Here is a 20919-nt window from a genome sequence, read left to right as displayed (position 1 = left end):
ACGATAAATTTAACATCAAATGCGTAAGGGTTTTGGAGTTGATAAGTTTATCAAACAATTTATGTATAAAAAATATTTTTTTGAATAATTTTTTAGTGTTTTCTATACATATCAAAACAAAGAAAAAAAGATCTTTTGGAAGTTTTTTGCAGCTCGTTCTAGAAAAATGTGTGTAACTCAATCCAAACATTTTTAAATTTTTTTCTTTGTTTTCTACAATGAGTTTTAGTTTATTTCGCACAACTTTCTAGAACAGAGCTAATTGTTTTACCCACATGCTGACGAGATACAGGCTTGGGATCAAGTGTCCCCGGGGATCAAGTCTCCCCACTCTCCCCTACAGTTAATTATTTGTCCGTATAATAAAAAAGAGAATTTAATTATTTTACACTCTTATTTCCAAACGGTGTTGAACACAGAAGTGAGCAGAGAATACTTACAAAAACGTCACATTCTGCATTGGCCACGACGCTGGCAGCGCGGTCAGCCCTTTGTAGTCGCACAGGACGTCCGTGGCCCGGCACTGGCACGAGTTGTTGGTATCGTTCCATGCTGAGGGGGGGAGGAAGAATCTGAAATTAATAACCATTTCGAGAAGTGTGGAAAATCAATAGCAACAACCTCCTCTTAGGTTGTAAAATTGCAACAATTGAAGATTTAAATTTGAAGGCTCTCCATAAAGCTTGAAAAACTAGAATTTTAATAACTCTTGAACATTTTTTGTTGTCACTTTTTCCCATTGTACCCCGTTTGCAATGTACTCCACACTTTAAGATGTCCTCTCACGTAGCGAGGATTTGAACAAGAGGGTGTTCGGAAAATTTTGTCATTGACACCTTCAAAGCACTTTCCCAGCGTGCCATTTGGTCACTTTTTGCAGCAGCTCTTCCTATTCGTCGTTCATCTTTGAGCACGTTCAACATAACACCATCGGCTTAGGTGCTCAAAAGAGTAAGGGCTATTTTTAGCGGTGTGTCTACTTACCACACGGGCCAAAAGGTAGATGATCGTTGATGGCCGCTGGACGTTTTCGGAAAAAGTGGTCCCAAAAGGAGTTGGCAACTGCGTTTTCTGTAAAGAATTTAAATTTCAAAAATTGAACCACCCTACCCTAACTGCTGTGACTTTTTAAAGTCAAAAGCTAACACGAAACCATCGAATCCAGAACTCACCACAATTCTGCTCGTCCGAGCCGTCGTCACAGTGGACGATTCCGTCGCAGTTTAACCGCTGGGCGATGCACTGCACCGTGCTGTTGCACCGGAAGTATCCGTCCTGGCAGCGGAAACTGTGCGCCACCGATGCCGCCTTTTGGCTCGCCAGGTCCACCAGGGGTTCTTCGCCGCTGGAGACTGCCGCGGGATGATCCTGAGGTGCATTTGGTGGCTTGTCCTCGTGATGACCGTTGCTGGTCGCAGGCTCGTGGGGAGGATGATCCACTTCCGGTAGGATCAGCGCGTGCAGGGAATGGGCTGTTGAAGGAGAAATGAACAATTTGGAGATTGATTTGGGGAATTCACCTTTTTGTGTCAGAAACAAATGATAAGTGGGGAAAAATGCCAATCAAATTTATGAAGCACTCAGCAAAATTTAAATCATTTATTTCTAGTTTGGTTGAATCTTCGAAATGTTTGTTATCTCAAAACAGTCTTGACAAAAAAGCTTCATTAAATAATAAGCTACAGCTTTTTTTCATTTAGATTTCATAATTGCTTTACTTTATTTTCTGATGAAAAGTTTTGGCTTGTCACAGTATGTCGGAAGCAAAATACTATAAATTTAGATGACCTTTGAAATATTTATACGTTGAAAGTTATGATTAACCTTCTAGATTGAGAATATATACGATTCAAAGCATTCTCTGTGTGAAAAAGAAATTTTATCATAAATGACCACAAATTTTCTAAAACTGTTTTTTTTTTATCAAATTGTTTATTTTTCCATTAGTTTGAAAACACACGCAATTTTGTTTAAAAAGCCATATTTTCACTGATAGAATTTTTTGAATCGAACATCAAAAATCAACACTAATTATAAATCTTCTATGGTATGGGATGAGATTGGCTCTTATAAAAATACTGAAATTTGTATGACCCAATGACACCCCTGATGACGATTATTGTAACAATTCAAAATCTATCACTTTTAGATTAAATTTTCAAAAGGTCCTATCTGCATAGGAAACCCATGAGGGATAGGTTGTTTTAAAAATTTAATCTTGACTTGTAATGAAACAATTTAAAAAATAAAAATTGAACATTTATTTTTTTGAATATTTACAAAACTTGTATGGCCAAAACAATTACTGAAAAAATATTAAGTTCCCTTAAAAACCGGCAAAGAATCAGAAAAAAATATTTTTTTGAAAATGGATTTCTATTGAAGGGGTTACATACATGCAAATCGTCAAAAACGTCAGAGTTTGGTATGCGCACATATTTTAACTTTTTTTAAATCTTTTTGCAGGGCATTTAAATATACATTTTCATCTATTAACAAAATAAATATGAAAATATTTGAATGTAACGTTGCCGAGACATAGCTATTTTAAGTTAGCAGTTTCAAAAAACGAGTGCCATATATCATCACTGATATGACTAAATTGGCTCAAAATTTGGGGTGAAGGCTTGTTAAACTGGTCCTGTGTGCATGACGAAGACTGTTTTTTAAATACTTAGTTGAAAAAAAAATATAAAAATATTTTTATGTTTTTAATATAAAAAATCGTCAGTTTTTGATTTTGTATTTTTTTAAAAGCAACATTTCAAAATAAACTTGGTGTTTGAAGAAAAACGTTCACAAGGTTTGACAGTTCGCTTTGCGCATGGCAAAATTATGAATTCAAATCGTCTCTTACTCAGTTCAATCAAATATCTTCATGAAACTTTCAGGAGTGATTGAAAACATCTTTTTTAGTAAATTCGTGAATTTTGTTGGATATGAAATTTTGTGATTTTCTACATATATGTAACTCCTTAAATGAAAATTAGAAACAATAATAATTACCAAAAATAACTATTTTAAATGAAAATAAAAATATGTCCAGAAACGACAAACAAAAACCCTAACTGATTGTTTAAAGGCTCTTAAATAGATTTTTAAAAAGCAATTATTTGTTTTCTTTTTATAATCATAAACTTTACACTTTTTATTGTACTCTTTTGATTTCTTCATAAAATTATACTTATCAAAAATTTAAAAAACGACAAGATTTGAAAAAATCGAAGTTTTAAGAAGAATTTTGCATTTTGTCAATATCTTAGCCTTGTCTTGTTTTGAACATTTCAACCAGGGATGCCAAATGTTTTTTTTTAAATGTCTGTAAAAAAGTCTGTGTTTATCTGTGTGTTGCGAATAAACGCAGAGTGACGCGCCCCTCGGACACTGCTGCTGAAGATTTTTGTGTATTGTTCAATTGTGTGTACTTACGACTCTTGGTGCCCGTGCTACTGCTCAAAATCAGAAATAAACAACAATTTGAAGCGAGCGGTAGTGCGGGCGCAGCTGATGGATTAACAATCCTGCCTCAGCTGCGTTTAAACACCGAAGTTGTATGTATTGTGATTTTGTGAAACTTTATGTAACTAATTAAGTGCAATAAATTGCAGTTTTCAACATGTCTGAATTAAATCGTTTTATTTGGACTGTTCGAGGAACCGGTGCCCGTTCGCAACACTGTGCATTTTTCTAAAATTCAAATATATCAATTAATAGTGATGGAAATCCATAAGAAAATCCGTTTTTAAGCATTTTAGACTAGTGAAATAAGTTTTTGTTCATATTTTTACAAAATATTAATTTAATGAAGTTTTTTACAAGTCTGTGCACATCTAAATACGTCTGGCTCAAATATCTGTGAAACACAGACAAATCTGTGTATCCTTGATTTAAAATCTGTGTATCCTTGATTTCATGATTTGTGAAACACAGACAAATCTGTGTATCCTTGATTTCAACCCATGCTCAAAATTTATTTTCTCTTGGACAATTTTAAAAACCAGATTATGTTTCACAATCAAGACAATGAATGCCGATCATGAGTGGGAAAATGATTGTATAGTAGCAATCAATTTTCTGCTCAACAAAGATTAACAAACCTTTTCGAAAAACAATTTGGGGTTGATTTTCGTGAGAAATAATTCATTTATCCGGTAACCAGGGTTGGAATAATCGCAAAAAAAAATCTTTTGCGACTTTTCTTCACCCGCGAAAGAGAGAGAGAAGGCAAATCGCGCAAAAGAAAACGGGAGCGTTTACTTCTTCAAGAAAATTAATCGGTTGATGCGCGAGAGAGGAGAGCCATGTTACCTTTAGATATTCAATGATGATGAACGTTCAAAAAATTTTATTTGATGATGATTCTTCCATCGCTGCCGGTAATTCTATATTATTGTTCCTAATTACAACATAATATAAAATCTCGAGCTGCTTTTGTCATAGTGTACTTAATATCACTGTAGTTTAAATAAGTAATTTAAACATCAGGTGTAAAAATAAATAAGCGATGTCGGATTAAAATCAACATTCATGTAACACGGTAAGCAAACTAACCACATTGACTGACTAAACAAGCTTTGATGTGTTGGTGGATTTATGACCTTTTGAACTTGTGTTTAATTTAAATCAATATGAACCAATTCTGCTAATTTTACACACCAAAAGCCAATCCCGGTAAATATTTGCACAATCCAGAACTCCTACCTCAACATATTAATATTGACCCACTGCTGGGAAAGCTCTCCTGGCTAAATTGGTCACTCAATAAGGTGATTCGTGTAAACATCAGTCCATTAATAGGAGGGTGGGTGGTCTATTGAGCTTGCAAATATTTGGGTTGTCTGGTCAAGTAACACAACATTGCGTCAGCGCTCTAAAAACGGTTCCAGATAGTTCGGTACAGAAAAGCAACAAGTTGCAGAGTTTATGGGTATTGATGGTTTGTTTAGTTTGCTTAGAAATACACAGGATTTCAATTTGAGTTTAGAAATTTGAGTGTACCTTGCAACTGAAACAGTTCAATTGATAATAATTTTCTCAGCACACTCTACCCAGTGACGTAGGCTCTTCATTCATGGCAATTGTGCGCCGGTAATTCCGGATGCCACGTGCTGAATACTAATATTAACGACATTTTCAAGCCAGAGCAGTACGTAAACAAAAGGTCCTCCGTAGAAAACGATGGACTCTTGCTTCTCGATCCATTGCATTCAGTCTATGCTTGGGGTTGGATCATAGAGTAAGAGATTTAGAAATTCAAAAAAACAAGTATGTCAACTAAAATCAAAAACGTAACTACATAAAAAAGAATTATTTAAAAATAGATTTCAAAATGTAACTTGTGATCAGCTTAAACAAAGCAGCTCAAGGTGAACGAAACTGCAGGCACTGCAATAGTTTTCGCCAGCCGGTCGACCAGGCGTTTGTTTGTCCACCGCGCAAAGTTATGATGCATTAATTATTCCAGCAAGTTTACGGTTGCAGCAGTTGCGCCATTAACGTGCCGAGTCCGTCTTAGTATATAAACCAGACTCAACGCGCAAGACACCATCAATATAAGCTGGTTAAAGTGGCCTCTTCCGGTTGATCCTTTTGCAACTTCATGATTTGGGTTACTTTAAAATGATTTGCATTTCAAAGTTGGGGCAGAGCAATTTCAGCCCAAAACAGTAAATTTCAGTCATTGGCCGGACTGTTTATTGTTTCAACTTCTGTTCAAATTTTGTCACCCGCGTCCAAACAGCAACTTCACCAGGGTTCGATTTCAATGACTGGTACTTTTTTCTCAACCCTCGCTGATTCTAAGAGCAGTTCTCTAAGGAATCGGTCTTTTCGACCATTTTGCATCATTACTTTGTCCATATAACTTTCCATACAAATTTGGCAGCTGTCCGTACAAAAATGATATGAGCAACTCTCTACGAAATCGGCCGATTTCGACCATTTTTTTTGTATTTTTTTATTTGACTTAAACTTTGTGGAGGCCTTTCCTATGACCAAATAAGCTATTTTGTGTCATTGATTCAAACATACCTACAAGTCTCCATACAATTTTGGCTGCTGTCCATACAAAAATGGTATGTAAATATTCAAACAGCTGTAACTTTTGAGTGAATTTTCTGATCAATTGCCGAAGACACCAAGGCAAAGTTGTAGGTATTGTTGAGGACTTTTGAGAAAAAATAGGTACACGGAAAAAAATTGCAGATTTTTTAATCAACATTTTTTCACTAAAACTCAATTTCCCAAAATACGTATTTTTTGATTTTCGAGATTTTTTGATTTGTTTTAGGGGACAAAAATCCGCAACTTTTGAGCCATAGAGAAACATGGTCAAAAAATCTGCCGCAGAGTTATGATTTTTTGAAAAAACAGTGATTTTGGAAAAAATCAAAGTTTCATGCAAAAACAAGTTTGACATTATTTTTTAATGCAAAATTGAATTTGCAATCGAAAAGTACTTTACAGATTTTTTGATAAAAGGCTCCGTTTTCAAGATATAGCCACCGAAAGTTTGATTTTAGCGAAATATTTGCAGTTTTTCAATTTTTAAAAATAGTGACCATGAGTGACCATTTCTAAAAATATTTTTATAAGGGCCAAACATTGAATATTACGCCCATTTAAAATGCTTGTCTTGATTTAAAAAATTTTAGAACATTTTTTTCGAAAAGATCGGAAAATTTTACGAATGTTTCATGTATTAACATTGAAAATCGGACCATTAATTGCTGAGATATCGTCATTAGAAAATGGTGGGCTGTTTGGGTGAGACTTAGAAGACTTCAATTTTCGTATTCCTTTTTCTTTATGCCGCTGTATCTCAGCAACCAGAGGTCCAATCTTCAATGTCTCTTTGACAATTTTATAGCAAATTTTCTGAACTTTAAAAAAAATATTTTTAGAAATGGTCACTCATGGTCACTATTTTTAAAAATTGAAAAACTGCAAATATTTCGCTAAAATCAAACTTTCGGTGGCTTTATCTTGAAAACGGAGCCCTTTATCAAAAAATCTGTAAAGTACTATTCGATTGCAAATTCAATTTTGTATTAAAAAATAATGTCAAAGTTGTTTTTGCATAAAACTTCGATTTTTTCCAAAAATCATTATTTTTTCAAAAATTTATAACTCGGCGGCAGATTTTTTGACCATGTTTCTCTATGGCTCAAAAGTTGCGGATTTTTGGTCCCTATAACATAACAAAAAATCTCGAAAATAAAAAAAATACGTATTTTGGGAAATTTAGTTTTAGTGCTAAAAAAGTTGATAAAAAAATTTGCAAATTTTTTTTCCGTGTACCTATTTTTTTCTCAAAAGTCCTCAACAATACCTACAACTTTGCCGAAGACACCAAATTGATCAGAAAATTCACTCAAAAGTTACAGCTGTTTGAATATTTACATACCATTTTTGTATGGACAGCTGCCAAAACTGTATGGAGACTTGTATGGGTGAATCAATGACACAAAATAGCTTATTTGATCATAGGGAAGGCCCCCACAAAGTTTGAGTCAAATAAAAAAATACAAATAAAATCCATTTCTGGTTTTGGTAGAAATTGCTCATATGCAGCTTGTGAGAAAATATCGCTTAAGATTTTCAAAAAAAAATTCTTAGCACATGGTCAATGATACAAAAAATGTGGCAACACTGCCGAAAAGTCATGACCGTATCCGATAACATATCGACAGCTGTGTGCTATCTTGTGACATAGACCATTTTGGTCGAAAATGAGTAAATGATGACGTTTTGCTATACTTAACAAACACTACAAGATGCTTTAACCCGATTTTGGAAACTCGCTTCCGTTTCCCGGATATCGCAATACACACTTGTGACATAGACCAATTTATCATCAAAAAGATTGTGCACACTTGTGACACGTCATACATGTTGTTGGAAAATGTGGAAAATTTTTCTTGTTTTTCACAAATTAATGTACACACATACTTTCGAAAGGCAATGCAATCTTTTGTTTATAAAAATATACTGATTAAGTCGATTAAACCATTGATTTGAGCTTATTTTAGTTTGTATGGGGAAACACTTGTGACACGTAGTACAATTTTACTTTCGAAACACACTTGTGACACGTGCTTTTTAGATTTTTGTTTACATTATTTACTGTATCTTTTAACTGGTGTAACCAAATTAGTTGAAACTTGGAGCGTTTGTTAAGCGATAGTATACGAACCGATTGCTTCAAAAAGTTTGGCTCTATCACTCATAGTTTTTGAAATTATTTACCAACAAACTTTAAAAATCGATATTCTCGAAAAGTACTAAATGGTCGTTGTCACAAGATAGCACACAACTGACGATATGTTTAAAAAAAATTAGCTTTTTTTGTTAAATGTATGTATGTAATATGGGTAATTGTTTAAAGTAAGCCTGCCCAACCGTTTAGGCTCAATTTTTGACGTAAAATGTAGATAAAAAAGACTTGTATAGGGGAACTATACCCTTTTTCAGCCTATTTCTATTATCGGCCTATCAGCACTTTGATCATGAATTACAGCTTTCATAAGTGTTTTTGACTGTTCCAAAGTAATAAATAGCTCAAATAAAAGTGAGCAAGCAACTTTCTATTGTTGATACATCTTAAAATGTTGATTTAATAGCGGAAATCGGCAAAAGTGATGAGAATTGGTCGAACGGCTTAGAGTGATTAAAATGGGTATATTTCCCCTAAATATTTTTTCAAACTTTTGGAAAAGTTATGTTCACTGGACATCTATGAACCGATTCCATTAAATAAACCATAAAAAAATGAACAATTGGAATTTTGACGATCAAAAATGTAAAAACTGAGCTAAAAAGGTTGGTCAGGCCTGGTTTTAAGAGTACAGATAAACCTTTTTTTACGCGATGCGTTATGTTTTCCTAATTTTTGATTTCTCTGGAACGACGCAACATTTTTGCAATCATTGAAAATCAACACTTATAAACTTTTTTGATCGATCAGAAATACCGGTAACAAGATATCTGTATTTTTATAAATTCAAGTATTTTGTATAGATAGATGCCAAAATTTGAAGAAAATTTCTAAGAACGAATTTGCCTCATTGGTCAAAATAACAACAAAATAATTTTAAAAAAATGACTGACTCTACAGAGAATTGCCTTAAAATTAAATTACACAAATTTGGATACCACCCACCACGCAATAACAACTTCTAATTCCTTCTCCAAAATTTGGCATGTAACGGATCCTCGTTACAACGCCGTAAGCACGTGTTGCCAGGGCCAGATTTGCACACGTGCAGTTATGCTAGCTCAACTTTTTCCATCTCACGAGTCCGAGCAAAGTTACTGCCGCCAACTTTACTTTCAATTATCTTCTCCGTGTTTTTAGTTTGCATATTTATGATTTTTACGACGTACCATTACATGTTAACGGCGGTACATCCGGTCTAGCTTCCACTCGTTTTGTCGATGATTCGCTTATTATTACATCGTTACTTTCTCTTTTGTAATCTTGAACTTGGAAGCTCATGAACGGTGCAGGAAAGCTCAACGAATTAAAGTTGTGCAGTATTTTGTGCCTCTTTTTTTCGAATAATATTAATCGAGGAAATTATGGTAAATTGATTACAATTAAAAATTAAAATTAAATACTCCAACCAACTAAAATTGAATATTATACTAAAGCAGTTTCAACCCTCACGAAGCCACGACACTGCGCAAAGCTTTTCCATGTAAAACGTCTTCGAAACGAGGAAACGCTAACGGAGGGTGGATGATGGAAAACATCGTTTAAATATTAAATTTCATACACTCCAGCTGTGTGCCGGGGAATGCATATCCAACAGTCGCAGTGGGTGGAGGAGGCGTTTCCACTTACTAGACATTTGTGGTTCGAAATTGATACTATCAAATGTCTATGCCTTGGACCAATATTGGAATGTTATGGTAGATTGATTGTCACTAATAAAATGACCATGATTTTTGTTAAACACTTGAAACTTTTCAAGTAGCAAACCTAGCGAATGAATAAAGAAAACAATATATTTGACTCAATCCAAATTGAAGACGTAGAAGAGCTATATAATTTGATTTCTCGTTCAGAGAATCTTCGAATAAAACGAAACCTTTCTATAATTAACTTCCTATTTGTTGTGGTTTTCCCCACCCAACAAGCTCATTTTTTACCTTAATCGACGCTTCAAAAGGATTCAAATTGGTCTCATTAAGCGAAACAAAAGCGACCGATCCCATCAAAGCTAATCAATAAATCAATTGTGTTTTGAGTCCAATCCAAACCACAACTTTCCCCCAGTTAACCCAAGGCAATTTGTTCCACCAGCCCACCGGCAAAAAAAGGAAGGCAACGAACTCCCCGTCGTTATCTACGAGCTCCACTCTGCATAATGTGTGCCGATTACTGCCATAATTTGGCTATAAAGATATATCCAAGCCCAACGAAGAGCCCACCTAAGTGATTCGAAAGTGATCCCGGCTTGAAACTGTATAATCCCATCTTATCAGGCTCGATAAAGCCAAACAGCAGTGTCAGATAAATTATCCGCCCGGAAATGGGGTTTTTCCTCCCTTATGAAACGAAGAGCTACGTGGGGGGAGGTGGGTCGAGTGCAATCCTTTTTCCTGTTCGCACCAGCCAGCCAGCTAGCAGGCAGCCTTCGAGGAAGCAATTAAAACAACTGGGCTCAGAGTTGAACCCGGAACAAATGTGCTTTTCGGGGTGCAAGTCACGTTTGAAGCTTTTCAGCATCAGCGACCCGGGATTCACGCCTTATCGAAAATTAGGGTTTGCTGATAGCTTGAAGATTTTTTTTCAATATATTTTAAGCGAAGAAAACATCATAAATTTAAAAAAATATTTTCGATTGAATTTTAAATCTGTACTTAAACAAATTTTGTTTAGAGTAATTTTCCGAAATTCTCAATTTTTAGGATTGTTAATTTAGTATTTTTTTAACTGTCCATGCATTGTCAAATAAGGCCATTTTGCACCATCATTTTTCCATTCAAGGCTCCATTAAATTTTGCCTGCTGGTCATACAAAATGGACATTTGAATATTAATAAATCTGTATCTAAAGGGTGTACAGCAACCAAGGAAGTTGTTGTCTTCTTTTACCAAAATAGTCAAACTTACGGACCCAATCCTGTAAAAATCTGATTGTAAAAATAGTCAAACTTTGTTATAAATTATTTGGTAGACTGTACTTTAGGGGATGACTCAAAAATTATATCGATAGTTCCCGTTGTTTTGAAGATACTAAAATGTCTGTAACACAAATCTGGGTGCAAAAGCTCTGGTTGATGTGGATGGGATTTCCTGAAGCATTATTATTTTTTTTTTTGAAGAAGTATTTCTGCCCATGATTGCGTAAATGTCCCAAATGCATTTTCATCAATTTTGAGTTAATGATGCAGTTTTGGTTCTAAATCGTGTGCTCTTTCAGAAGTGCCCAACACATTCAGGAGGAAATTCAGTTTTTTCGCGAAAACTAAACACGTAGCGTTTTGTGTGGGACAAACTTGCCTTGTGTTTTTCTCAGGTAGTTGTTTTTGCATAATTGATATTGGCAGCTTCATTTTTTTTATTATTTTTTATGTATTTAATTATCCCTGACCCAACGCATTTAAAAAAAACACACACAGAAGGCAAAAAAATGAATATTTAGATTATTGGACCTTTAAAAAACAACATCTCGTTATTTAAAAATATGTCATAAAGGAAACCACCCCTGCAGAAAAAATATCCTACAATATTATTGAATTTATAGATGATAGACAGCCTCTTAAAATTTAAATCTTGTGTAAATTGAATTTTCTGGTGTCATGTTGCTAGCCCTCGTTTTTCAACTCGTGGTATCTTAGAAACTTTTATTTCGGTTTTTAATGTAAAAAAAGAAAACTTTTGGGAAATTTTCTCTCTTCATACAGAAAATATGAATTTGTTATAATCAGGAAAATTAACCTATAAAATTATATTATTATCAAAAATTGGTTTGATCTTCAAATTCGAATTAATTGTAACAGAAAAAATCAGTAAATTTCACAAAAAGCTTGAGAAAATCTATTTAAAAAAAATTTGGCTGTATCCCAGCAACCAGCAGCCCGACCAACAATTAAAAGAATGAAATTTGTACGAAATTTTCTCAGCTTTCCTAAAATATGTTTTGTGTGAATGGGGTTTCCTCTAGAAATATTTTTAAATTACAGTGAATCAAATATTTGTCCGTACCCCCCGTACGGAAAATGTTTGTAATATAAAAGTTCATAAAATACGACCAAAGTACCATGTTTTATACATCAATCGACGCGGCAGAATGTCCTCTTTAAGACATTGACACAGACACTGTCATTGGATTTGCAAAAAACTTTTTCTAAAAAATACAAAAATATTTTACTGAAAATAGTCAAAAAGAGGTCAAATAATTGTCCGTACCCTAATAAAAGTACAAAATCTGATCGATTTAGGTGAATTCATTTATGAAATGTTGTTTCTGTGTCAAATACTAGTACCTCTAGCCAGTTTGTGACAACTTTGAACTTCTGATAACTTTGTTAAGTAAGTTTATATTAAAAATTGGTTTAAATTTAGTTTTTTATGTAAAACTTACAAAACATTAGTTTATAAACAACTATTTTTATAAAATTGCTATTTTATGTTGTAAGAGTCTCTATTTAACAAGTTTTAACAATATTTGTTCAAAATATACATTGTTTTCATCTTTTTTATTGACATTTTTCGACCAAAAATACTGTTTCGGAACAATACCGTTAAACAATCCGGATTGTCCCGGAACCGGTTTAACCCCTCGGAGGTAAATTTTGTGGTGGTAAGATAGAGGACAAAAAAACCCACCTCTTGCAATTTGAAGCATCCAATTTCGTCCACTACAGCCCGATTACGAGTCCCTAGTCTGAAATTTGAAATTTTCACTTTCCGTACTGAGAATTTCTGTACCGTCCTGGGACAGAATGTTTTGCTTGGGGAATTTGAAAATTTCAAATTTCAGACTAGGGACTCGTAATCGGGCTGTAGTGGACGAAATTGATGCTTCAAATTGCAAGAGGTGGGTTTTTTGTCCTCTATCTGACCACCACAAAATTTCCCTCCGAGGGGTTAAACCGGTTCCGGGACAATCTGGATTGTTTAACGGTATTGTTCCGAAACAGTATTTTTGGTCGAAAATGTCAATAAAAAAGATGAAAACAATGTATATTTCGAACAAATATTGTTAAAACTTGTTAAATAGAGACTCTTACAACATAAAATAGCAATTTTATAAAAATAGTTGATTATAAACTAATGTTTTGATAAGTTTTACATAAAAAACTAAATTTAAACCAATTTTCAATATAAACTAACTTAACAAAGTTATCAGAAGTTCAAAGTTGTCACAAACTGGCTAGAGGTACTAGTATTTGACACAGAAACAACATTTCATAAATGAATTCACTTAAATCGATCAGATTTTGTACTTTTATTAGGGTACGGACAATTATTTGACCTCTTTTGACTATTTTCAGTAAAATATTTTTGTATTTTTTAGAAAAGTTTTTGCAAATCCAATGACAGTGTCTTAAAGAGGATATTCTGCCGCGTCGATTGATGTATAAAACATGGTACTTTGGTCGTAATTTATGAACTTTTATATCACAAACATTTTCCGTATGGGGGGTACGGACAAATATTTGACTCACTGTATAAAAAAAAACAGCTCATCTTTCGAAAAACTCTACCCAAATATGATGCTAACTTGAAAATGGTTCACTTACCAGGAAAATCATACGATGTTTAAAATTTTATTTTCCAATATTTCGGTTTTTTTAATATAAAATCTTCGGTTCTGGATTTTGCACCTTCCTACACTCTAGCGCAAAAAATGCTTTTTTTTAGTCTCATTAAATGTTTCAAAAAATCATAAATGCTCTTTTTGAAAGTTCAGTTTAAAGTAATCTTTTTTTGTGAATAACTGAATAAAACTTTTATAAAATTTTATAAAATTCAATTGGAACTTATGGGAACCAAAACTGGACATATTTATGATATCATTCTCTACAAACATAACAATTTGTTAAACTTGCCTTTGTGATCAAAATGATCAAAAGTGGGTAAGACTGGCACAGAGTATCGTGTTAGCAGCAGTGACGAGATGATGAATTTTCGTGGTGTTCTTCTTGTGCTGTATTAGTAATCGTGTTCAGAGTGCATTATTGGAAAAGGGAGCGTGTGGTCGTAAAAATATTCGGAGTGAAAAGTGATTTTTTTGTGTGCCTTTTGTTTCGCTTTTTTGTCGCGAATTGTGTGCTACGACGAGTTCACGCGATTGCCTTACTGAATTATTTGCGTCTTGAGCGTAATTTTCGCGGAATAATTTGTGTTTTATGTGCTTGTGTAATCTTAATTAATTGTTTTGTGATTTTCAAAGCCCTTTCCATATCAACGTTGATTGAAAGGCACGGCGTCGGGTAATGATATGATCGAAAGACGCGCTAACATTTTGAATCGTCGAGATAATAGTGGAGTAAAATAACTGTGTGTGAGTGATTTTGTGTGTTAACCAGAAAGACCTTCCCATAGCGTCGTTGCTCGGAAGTCATCGAAAAGCCAATACCTTATCCTACTAACCCAAAAAAATATTTATCACGTAATGCTTGAAGGAGATGTTGTGGATTCAACGGTCTCATGCGGTATCAACAGGTATATAGCGAAAAACTATGTGCTTGATGAGTCTGCAACTTCAACTATCGGACTAACATTCCTCCCTTTCGTTGAACTGCAGGCTTCTTGGGAGGGCGCCGGTATTGACTAATAAAGTAGGGATCTTCAGAGGTTAAACAGTGAACGGATGGTTGGCTCCCACTGATCATTTTTGATTCATTGTTTAACTTCAGCTGATCTATCAATAACGGAGTAGCAGCTCATTGGCAGTCAACCATGCTCATGCTCATGCAAAATGATCAAAAGTGGGTAAGACTGGCACACACAATAATAATGCATAAATTACTTTTTAAGGGGTTACATACATGTACATCGACAAAAATGTAGGAGGTTGGTGTGGGCACACACTAAAACTTTTTTAAATCTGTTTTAAGGGCATTAAAATATATATATTCAACTATTATCAAAATGAATTTGAAGATATTTTGTTGTATCATTGCCGAGAATTAGCCATTTCAAGTTAGTGGTTTCAAAAAACGGGTGCCACGATATCTCCACACTGATTTGACCAAATCGGCTCAAAATTTTGGTGAAGTAGCTACGTCATGCACACATGATATGTCTTGCAAGTCTTCATCTCAAATTTCAGCCAATTTGGTCCATCCCATCTCTAAATATCGTGGCACCCGTAAATCAACTTGGTGTTCGGAGAAAAACGCTCAGAAAGTTCGACAGTTCGCTTTGCGCATGGCAAAATTTTGAAAGTAAATTGTCTCGTACTCAGTATAATCATGAAACTTTCAAGAGTGATAGTAAATCATGTTTTGAGTGGATTTATTAAATTTTCTGAAATTTGAAATTATTGATTTTGTACATGTATGTAACCCCTTAAGAAAAAAATAAGTTTCGACTTTTGAAATAAAATATTTGTGCGTTTAGTTTTATTATTAGATTTTCTTTACTTAAAACACTTTTTTAATGTAATCACAGCCCAAAGTTTACTAAAACATATTTGGAACGAGTTTTTGAAATATGTTAGAATTTTTTGTGCACCTTTCAATCAAAAAGTAGTTTTTGATATTGATTTTTTAATTATGTTATGGTTTCTGTGACATGGTGTTAGACTAAATTAATGTTGAAATTATTTTTCATACCGCAAAAAAAAAAATGTTTAAAATCAGTTAACATAATTCTACAATTAGCCTTCAATTTTGTTCATATCAAACCTCCCAATGCCTAAAATGTTTACTTCAGGATGAAATTTCTCTTAAATCATAAAACGAATTGTACTACTTATTTTTGTAAAGTACTATTTAAGATATTTAGTGATAACATTTCAAATTTTATTATTTGATAATTGTAAACAAATGCATAATAAATCTCGATTTTCGCTTGATGGGAAAGGGTTATCTTTTACTTAAATTACATAACATCAATTATTCTTTTAAAACTCATGTTCATTAATTTACGTGTAATTTTGCGTATTCCTGGGACGCGAAATTGAATGCTCTAGCATTTTGGAAATTTAACCGTTAGTGAAGTGAAAAAAACGGATTTTCAAACTTTTATACCTTTTTTCTGAAAAAAGCCCTTATCATAACCAATCGTAACATAGAATAACCAATGAATCATAGATCTTCCAATTCATATGTCGTTTCTGTAGTACATTTTGTATTATATCGAGACTTGTATGAAAAAAAAACCTTATCATATAAAATGAATTGTTTTGACTTAGGGAATAAATCGGCTATGTTTCATCAAATTTAAAAAAATACAAAATTTAAATTCTACAAAATTGCGAAATTAAAGAATTTTTTTTGAAAACTCCACTGTTGAAAATTGCTGCCTTTCTTCATATGAAAGAAATTTCAATCATATCGTGCTATCTTGAGACAAACCTGAAAATTGCTATGAGTGCTACAATTAGTCAAAGGGATTTCTGGTCAGAACGCGTTTGCCACACGTACATGCCCGACTACCGTTAACTTTTGTAGTCGTAACTCGGGGTTCCGTTATCCAAATCCAACCAAACTTCGAAACAATGCACAGAATTGTCAGCCAAACAAAACGTGTTTGTTATTGTTTACATTGCATTCTCTTTTTTTTTGTCTATACACGGAAAAACGTATTTCCTCGGAACGTCTAAAAGCGACGTGCCATAAGATAGCACGACAGTGTCGATTAATTCGTACTGTCTATATCTTCTTTGCCTGTATGAGAAAAAAACGCATAATGTTGAAATTTCACAAATTTTCAAACAGTTTTGTAGTGCACAATACCAATTTCAGTAACCCTGCCCGGCACCAGCCAATATTTCCGCGTTTATTTGTTCCGGAATTTTCCAACCAATTTCCAACTATATTTGCGTAGCGAATGCCAATTTCAACAATCTATTCTCGAAATCGGGAAAGCAGAGGATTTGAAATTGATTGGATTATGGTTTTGGTAAACATTTACCCAAAGATTTTGTGTTGATTTGGATTGCGTTTTAAATCTTTTTTTTATTTTTAAACAGACATGATTTTTTCTATAAATTGTCTGCATTTTTCCCCCCACAGGAATGGGCGAAAAAATGCACTTTTATTCCCACTGCTTCATTCCATTTCAGCAGGACATTTTGCCATTAAATATTCACCAAGCCCGGAAAATAACAGCCAATTTAATGTGAATTATTATCATCAATTATAAACACCATCGAACTAAATCAAAGCATCCGACAATAGTGCCACCACAAATCCACAGGTTCATTCCACCAGTAATTGCGATACTGTTACTAACACTGCACTTCAGCAAGAGGAAATGTGAGTTCGAGTGAATGTGTGTGTGTGCTTTCGATGTGTCACTACTAACTAATGTTGCATGCCTTCCGGTGTTCCGTTGTCTGCATGCTGACCGGGGAAAAATGAAAGCGATAGTCATATGACACCACCCGCCTCTCAATACTAACAATCCCTACCCCATCCCACCACCCACCTTTTAAGCACTGATTGTGCTGGTTGGATTAGGTTAGTTATCGTTCCGACTGGGCCGACCAGGCGTCGCGTAATTTTGTAATTGGACAGCCGGGTGCACACATACACTGCTGGTAACACACTAGTTACACACAGTAACAGAGAGCGAGTGCAATGATTACATTAAACCGGTGCCACTTCACTAGCGGCTCGAAAACCAAGTGTGGTGTGTTGGTTCTGGCAGAGGGCGTGAATCCTGGTCACACACCCTGGAAATGGTTTACTGCCCCTTGGTGATGGTCCAGGGTTTGAAACAGCGTGGACCGGAAGTTGAATAATATCCTGCAGGAACCTTCTTTCAATTTAATAGTTTAATTCTGAACTTTTCAATTACCGTAAACCGGGGTGACATTGATAGGATTTCGAATTATTTTAGAAATATTTTTCAACTGGTAAGCTCCGTATAAAAAAAAAAACAATACAGTTTAAAATAGATGTTCATGCAACAAGTTCAACTTTTCAGCATCCATTTCAGTGCTGAAAAGTAAAACTTTTCAGCATTTATTTTGAAAAGTGCTAAAATTCGATTCTGTAATTTTTTGTACAGAAAAGTAGGCTTTTTCGTCGTTCAACAATAACAGAAAATGTAAGCAGTTTCACGACGGAATTGCAAAGCAGTAGTTTATGCAACAAGTTGCAAAAAAAGAATTTTTTCAGCACGAGTCGTACATTTTCCCAACGAGGTTCACCGAGTTGGATAAATACGAAGAGTGATTAGTTTAAATCAAAAAAATGTTGAAAAGTACAACTTTTCCTGACAAGTGCTGAAAAGTTCTACTTTTCAGCATTTGTTTCAGTGTTGAAAAGTAGAACATTTCAGCATTTGTTTGGAAAAGGGTTACTTTTCGATTATGTTTTTTCGTTCGTCGTTTAAGAATGACAGAAAAAGTAAGCAGTTTCACGACGAAATTGCAAAAAAAAATAGTTTCGTTGTCAATTTTTGTTTTAAATTCGGGGTAACTTTGATAGTCATAGTTTTTCTTGATTAAATCAAATCAACTAATTGTTAAATTTTATTTTAACGTCATATGTACGAAATGAATGTATGACAGAAGGTCGAAAGACATGAGATGGAATAAACAAAAGGTCGAATGCCAAAAGGTCGAATAGACAAATAGTTGAATGGACAAAATATCTAAAGTGGACAAATGGTCGAAAGGACAAAAGGACGAATTTTTTAAATATTTTTTTCACCGCAAAAAAACATTTGATGTGAATGATGTGATGTGATGTGAAACGCAGCTATGGAAATTTGTTTTGAACGGTTCTCATTATTTCACTTCTATATTTTTTTAAAACTTAGAGCTCTTCTGAAGAAAAACTTGCCCTCGGATTGTTGAAGGCTTTTTAAAATACGATCGAATGTTTTATGTATACACATATTCTTTTGAAGTCACATGACCATGAAGGATAGATTGGAAAAGGATAGACAACTTGCAACAATATTTAAGAAGCAAACTTTTGCATTTTTCGAAACTGTTTATAATTAGAAGAGTCACAAAAGCCACTAAAATATTCTAGCGATTATTTTTATTATAGAATGAATTAAAACTTACAAAATATTTTAAAGTAGTATTTAAAAAAACCGCTAGTATTTAAAAGAATGAAAAAAACAATCACAAAAATATTACGGCTGTCAAGAATAGATTTCCAAAAATTAAATAAAAGCTTAACCGCTCAATTTTAAGAATGGAAGGTCACAAAAAAATACGACAGTGAAGAACACGTTGTTAAAAAACCTTTAATAATATTTTAGAGGTCGAACCTTTTTTTTATAGAACTGTTCATGTTTGAAAGAGTGGAAAAACTTTCAAAAATATTACGACAATCAAGAAAACGTTTTTTTTTTTATTGAAGAAAAACTAAAAAAAATATTTTAGAAGCTGATTCAATGGAATGGATGAAAAAAACTTTTAAAATATTTGAGAAGTCAAACATTTCTTTAAATGCTCATGTTACTCACAAATATATTATGAGAATCAATAATAGGTTGTTTTAAAAAATAAAAATAAATATCCAAAATATTGTGTAGGTAATGTTTGAAAAAGTGGAAAAACTCACAAAAAAATAGCAAGAAAAGGTTTTTGCCTTCCTCACTGAGAAAAGGCTATAAAATCCCTCGGAAAATGCCCTTTTCAATTTGACCTCCTAGACCCACCTTCATTTATATTTATCGACTCAGAATCAAATTCCGGGATACGGGAATCGGTCGGCGGTTTACTTCGAGCAGGGCGAGCAGCAGATTGCCGCTGGCCGTTCGAAGGTTCCAAGTCCGCGGATGGTTATTAATGTGGACATCAAGCCCTCCTGGCCAAAAGAATAAGGTTTGATCACCGGAGAATCCTGGTCGCCGAATAGGACTTCAATCCGGGGACGTGATTATGTGCGGAACCGCTGCTGACGGTGATTGACTTCAAGCTGTGCTACGAAAACTGCGGAGTCAAGTTCAGCAACAGCTTGATTCCTTGCCCGGGCTGCGTCTTCTTCATGTACTGCGGCGAGGAGTGTCGGCAGAAGAGCTGGAATCTGTGGCATCAATTTGAATGTCCGGTAGCCCCGAAGCTGCGCAATTTCTCCAACTTTAATCTGCTGAGCACTCCACGTCAGTTTTTCTACGATCTTTTCCTGTTCGATGACAATGGATTTGATGAATCGATTGATTATCAAAACACAAAAGTGTAGGTGTAAAATCTAAAGTGCAAGAGGAAAATATTCAGTTTATAAAGAAAATTAGCAAAAGCTTGGAATAGCTTATTGAAAAGTCTGCTAAAAGTGTTTACGGTGATATAAATGTGAACGCGTTGAGCAGTACAGATTGTGTGAGAACATGTGTTGTGGTAAACAGTTTGAATCGATAAAAGTGTTGTTATTTTGTTTTCTTGGGGGTGGTGTAAGGTTTGATCGGGTTGTGAATTATTAAAAACTTAAATGAATAGTGTTAATCGGGAAATTGTTGCTGTAGCTGTAGATTTAAGAGATGCTTGTTGAAACACAAGTGTCTATCCTTCTTAGTTTTGAATCTTAGTCAATGCTTTTGTAATTTTTAAGTACGATTTATTGGTAAAGTAACAAAATGGGGGGAATTGGAAATAGTTGTATTGCTTGATAAAGTTAGAAAAAATTTTACCTCGTGAACTTTTGAAGCCAACGGCACGATGCTTAAGTGTGGACAAGCGTATAATTGCTACATGTTTTTAGTGGTATGAGTTTAAGAGCTACTACTTTACAATGAATGTCGACGCATAGTGCAGCAGAGGAAGTCAATCTC

At 34.3% G+C, this 20919-nt stretch overlaps 1 protein-coding gene across 2 annotated transcripts in view; it reads right to left on the bottom strand.

The window, feature by feature from the left end:
• LOC6054206 (relaxin receptor 2) overlaps nt 1–20919 on the bottom strand; it is a 108896-nt gene that overhangs the window by 47961 nt on the left and 40016 nt on the right. For both annotated transcript variants that reach the window (XM_038264669.1, XM_038264670.1), the window contains exons 3-5: nt 1173–1472; nt 985–1071; nt 441–552 (exon numbers count right to left, since the gene is read on the bottom strand). In XM_038264669.1, coding sequence (XP_038120597.1) covers nt 441–552; nt 985–1071; nt 1173–1472 — 499 coding nt within the window. The remainder of the gene's footprint in view (nt 1–440; nt 553–984; nt 1072–1172; nt 1473–20919) is intronic.

The sequence above is a fragment of the Culex quinquefasciatus genome, chromosome 3 (genome assembly GCF_015732765.1).
Source record: "Culex quinquefasciatus strain JHB chromosome 3, VPISU_Cqui_1.0_pri_paternal, whole genome shotgun sequence".
NCBI classification, from domain to species: Eukaryota; Metazoa; Arthropoda; class Insecta; order Diptera; family Culicidae; genus Culex; species Culex quinquefasciatus.
This window is presented reverse-complemented; position numbering and strand designations above follow the sequence as displayed.